Genomic DNA, 5085 nt, shown 5'->3' with positions numbered 1-5085 from the left:
ATATATATATATATATATATATATATATATATATATATATATACATACAAGTATATATATATATCAACATTTTATTAAAAAACGAATTCTCAACGTTTTCAACAGATCCCATGGGCCTATAGTCCAAGAGTATTGTTTGTTCAAGTAGTGTTGCAATACATTAAGTGCTCCTATTTTTGGTAATGAGGTGAGAAGAATATTCCGAATAGCTATATGCTTTTTTAACTGATGATAATAATTAAACTAGTCCTTATTTTGCCAGGAACCTGCCTGGATTTATTTGGCCAGACCCCAGCACTGAACAAGCTAATACACCTACTGTTTCCTATTGTTTTTCTGAAGGTTTATTTTTTTTAAACTTAGTTTGAAGAGTATTGCATCCTATGGACTATTTATCATTTGAATATAGTCAGTCTGGTTTGTCCATATTTAATTTTGCAGGCGGATATTTCAAAATCCTGATTCACTTCACTCTTCAGTAGCCCTTATGAATTACATTACCAAACAACTTTTAAATACAGCCAGTACAAATCTATCTGTTTGTCAGCACCATGTTGATTCATTTAATGTAACATAATTGATTTCCTATTTGCATCATCTTTAAACTCTTGTCTTTGTGTATGATTTCAGGGCACATTCGATACTAAAGATCCCACAGCTTCTGCGCATGCGGGAATAACCCAGGCAACAGCCTATTATCCGTATGATCCTTCCTTGGGACAGTACCAGTATGACAGGTATGGTGTCTCTGTTATAATGTGACTTTTGTTTATATTACATAATGTAAGAAGCTTGAGTATCAATGCAAACATCAGACCACTTTAATTAAACTTTAAACCCAAGTGTAATTTAATAAAATGTCCAGTTAGAGTGACATAAGAGCTCATCTTGAGCTCTGCCTCTAAGCCCACTGTCAGGCTCGAAGGCTTATGTCAACTGCCAAAACAGGGAGATCAAAAATGTGGGTAACTCTCAAAGTATTGTGCACTAGTGTCGGGTGAGTTTTCCCAGCATTAAATCAATCATCCCTGAGAGGTCAAGGCCATTCTCATCACGTCTAGCAACACTGGGTCATCACCTTCATCTCATGACATATTTCTTTCCTGATGGGGGGGATGTGCTTCACAAGACTCATGCCCCTTTCAGAAAAGACACAAGGTCTCTTCAGCGTAGTGAAGAGCATGCCTGCCATGTTAGAAAAGGTCTTCGCAACAATCACATGACATCCAAATTAAGTCCCGCGATGTGGTGAAAATGTAGGGATTGAAAGATAACTATGCCTGTGATCAGCAGGCTATTTGAATAGATTCAGCAACTTTAAAAATCCCAGCACTGAGAGACATGTGTGGTGTCATCCAAGAAAACGCTCTTTCTTTGTGTGTTAATTGATCAGCAAAGTGTCATATTGATTAGCTTTATAGCAATAACTCTGAATTCTGTATGAAGTGCAAAAGATGTCAGCAGCCGTGCTAATGAGTGCACATGCGGCAAAAGGCCTAAAAGTCTAAGGCAAAACAAAATGAGTGGCACTCGATAAAACAAGCAAGCCTACAGCGGTACCACTCTGTCTGCGCCCGCCTTTTACCTAAGGGCTCATCATTACACTCAATAAAGCAATTTTACAGTCTATTTTATCTGCGAGGAAACAACTCGGGGTATGGAAAGGTGCAGCGCTCCTCTCCTCTTGGTTCCCTTAGCAGTGCTTGACCTGCACTAAGCTATACGGAGCAATAAAGGCCTCATAAAAGCCTCCCCTGAGAGGACTTTTACAGCTCACTGCTGACTGAAAATCAACACTGTGCATTTTAAATGCAGGTCTATTGTTGATATTTGTGGGAGGAGAAGGAGTGGTATGCTGCATTAGAATGGTTAGAATGGGTTTCAGGAAATTTACTGTACAGTATTTGCACTATATACTGCATACTGCACATTGTCCTTTAATGCACATGTACAATTATATAAAACATGTACTTACAATGTTAGTTTTAAAGTTCCCGAATGGATGTATAATACATACTCTATGGTGTGCTTGAAGGGAGTGGTTTACTCCTTACCTGCCCCTAATTTTCGAAATCTCTTAAGTGACACATTTTTATTACGTCTACTTTTAATTTTCCGACCATGACATAGTCATAGTGGCACATAGGTTTATGAGTAGGACTGTCAAGCTTATTAAGTACGATTTGCATAATTTCAAGATTCCAAAAAGCAGATGGCTCTGTCATGGTTTTCAGAAAAGAAACTGCCAGGGCAACACATTAGAAATTGTAATGCGACGAGCATCACATCATCTATTTACCCTCTCATTACCATTGTGGTTGTGTTCCCCTCATTAACAGATATGGTTCCATGGATGGGGGAACAAGGCGGAAGAACGCCACACGGGAGACGACCAGCACGCTGAAGGCCTGGCTGCAGGAACACAGGAAGAACCCGTACCCGACTAAAGGAGAAAAGATCATGCTCGCCATCATTACTAAGATGACCCTGACGCAGGTCTCCACCTGGTTCGCCAACGCCAGGAGGAGGCTCAAGAAGGAGAACAAGATGACATGGCCGCCCCGAAACAAGGGCTCAGAGGAGAAGAGATATGACGAGGATGAAGATGGGTCTCAGGAGGAGCAGATAAAAAGCGAGAACAATGAGGATGGTAAAGTCAATTGTGTCTTATTGCTCTGCAGAAATTAAGAAAAACTACAACACCTTATTTTCAATTGTTTGGCAGTATATCAGGTGGCTTTTGTCTCAAAAGCATGTTTAGACAATAATGTATTCTTGACATCTCTTGAAAATGCATTGTGTTGTTGAAGCGATTGGTATCATGAAGGGGGACTTTTGACAACATTCTTGACAGAAGTCCTATTTTTGAATACAGCTTGAAATAAAAGCATGTGTCAATAGACTTTTTTAGCAACTGTTTCTTATCTTATCTCTTTTGGAGGCATACGGATGAATCAACAGTAAGTACCGAAGAACAAGAACCATGATCAAACTACTACGTAAAGTTCACTGTTACCACTGTTAACACACTAAGCTGGGATGATGTTACCAAACTCACATCTTTATTTTGTTTATTTCAATAAGAAAAATATTATGATGAAATGTATTAATCAGTGTAATGCAACCCTGTGTTATTTTGTCATATCGTTATTATCGTTAAAATTGTATCCTACTCAATAAGAAATGAAAGACAATGAGGCTTTGCAATTTGTATTGTCAAACATTTTATTCTTATAATATGTACTGTGCTTAAACCACTCTATGTATTTGTATTAAATTAAACAGCATTGGCAGTTTTGTGTACAGGGATGCTACATACAAACAAACTTTTGTAATACCATAAGACAGGCCTCAGTCAGTTTTCTAAAGGGATATGGTGGCGGGTCAAATCACTTTTACCAAGCTCAGGTGCCTTTTTAATGACAAGGTTGTGTTGCTTTTTGCAGCTCGTTATGACTTCATAATGCTTGAAAAAAAATAAAAAAATAAAAATAATTAAAGTGCGTCAGACTGCACCTAAATTATATACAGTATGTCGGGTGAAACCTGGTTCGTGATTAAACTGATTTAATTTGTTTACCACTATCAGGCTGTAAACATTAATTCCTTAACTAAAGTTGAACAACTGCATTTTCACGGTTGTGATTGAAGTCCGATACTTGATTGGAGAGTGACTGTTCAGGATGCCATTATATGTGATGCCATATCGCACGACTCCATATCTCTTCTCTTTTTTTCCCAGAGACCAGAAGTCGACCTGATAAGGACCTCCAGTTGAGCGATTTGGACGATTTCGACACGCTAGAGTCTGAGAACTCGGAGTGTGAGCTGAAGCACCGATACCACATGAACACACACATGACAACGACGGGCGACTGCCCCACCGAGCACCTCATCAAGGACGCATCTCTAAAAATCTCCATCCCTGTTTCTCTGGGAGGGGAGCAGGACTTGAGCAAAAGTTGTCTCAAAACGAACCCGGAGGATTTCCAGGCGGACAACAGACAGCAGGCAAAAGCGTGTTATAACCAACAGCAGCAGCAGCAAGGGCACCAGCTATTAGACGGCAAGCCTCGGATTTGGTCTTTGGCACAAACTGCGACGTCCCTGAACCAGACTGAGTACCCGTCCTGTATGCTGAGGTGCCAGCCACCGCCCTCCTCTCTCACCCCATCCCCCGCCGCTACCTCACCCGTGACCGGCATGGACAACAGGCAGGACTCGCCGGTCACGACCCTGAGAAACTGGGTGGACGGAGTTTTTCACGACCCCTTGTTCAGGCACAGCACTTTGAGCCAGGCTCTGACCAACACCACCGTCTCTTGGAGCACGAACACCAAAGGCGCCATTCTGGAGGCTGAGAGGAGCACGGCGGCCTTGCAGCAGCACCAAGACTCCTCCAAAGACAGTGCCATGAGTTTCCCAAAAACGATCAACAAACTTTTCTGCTCCTAACAAAACCAAATGACCCTTTACTTGCCAAAAGACAGACTCTTTGTGACTGACTGAAAGTCAGATGGAAAAGCCTATTTCGTCGTCATAATTCCCTATTTTTTTTATTCGTTTTTAAAAGCAATGTTACTATAAACTGTTACATTGGCGTTACACGAGTGAAATATCCGGATCGGTTTGGCTTATTTGATTTAACGCACGCACAGGACTTATCGAAATGTATAACTAAAAGTTTACATCTTGGGGAAAAAAATAGGCCTAAAGTTTACATAATGTTTATTTTTCTTTTTTCTTTATGCGCATGCAAATGTAATTGAATATAATTTAGGTCTCAGCAGTTGAGTATCACTACTAAAAAAAAAAAAAAAGTCTCACAAATGCACAGCTCTCGTAGGAAGTGGAAGAGAGCGTCTCAACTTTGTTCACTGAAAATAAAATCAGTCAGTTTCTGAGGAGCGCTTGGTTGAGTCGCTGTCCATGGTGCTGGAATACAGGGGACTCAAATCCTCCCTGGGCCTTGCTATGCTTCCTTGGTCTGTTTATTGCATGTTATTTGTTTCCTGTAAAACTATACGTCCAATGATTACATTGGGCCTACTGCACGGCTGAGCTCAGATGACTTTTTTAAACACA

The 5085-nt window shown here is 40.6% G+C and overlaps 1 protein-coding gene across 1 annotated transcript in view; it reads left to right on the top strand.

Annotated features, from left to right (window-relative positions):
• irx4a (iroquois homeobox 4a) overlaps window positions 1-4869 on the top strand; it is a 6810-nt gene extending 1941 nt beyond the window's left edge. Inside the window, exons 3-5 of the mRNA XM_031875339.1 lie at window positions 631-737; window positions 2340-2650; window positions 3743-4869. Coding sequence (XP_031731199.1) covers window positions 631-737; window positions 2340-2650; window positions 3743-4455 — 1131 coding nt within the window. The 3' untranslated portion in view covers window positions 4456-4869. The remainder of the gene's footprint in view (window positions 1-630; window positions 738-2339; window positions 2651-3742) is intronic.
• Window positions 4870-5085: the final 216 nt, after the last annotated feature.

The sequence above is a fragment of the Anarrhichthys ocellatus genome, unplaced genomic scaffold (assembly GCF_004355925.1).
Source record: "Anarrhichthys ocellatus isolate YVR2014 unplaced genomic scaffold, GSC_Weel_1.0 scaffold89, whole genome shotgun sequence".
NCBI lineage: Eukaryota > Metazoa > Chordata > Actinopteri > Perciformes > Anarhichadidae > Anarrhichthys > Anarrhichthys ocellatus.
The sequence above is the reverse complement of the archived record's forward strand: the minus strand, read 5'-3'. Positions and strand labels throughout refer to the sequence as shown.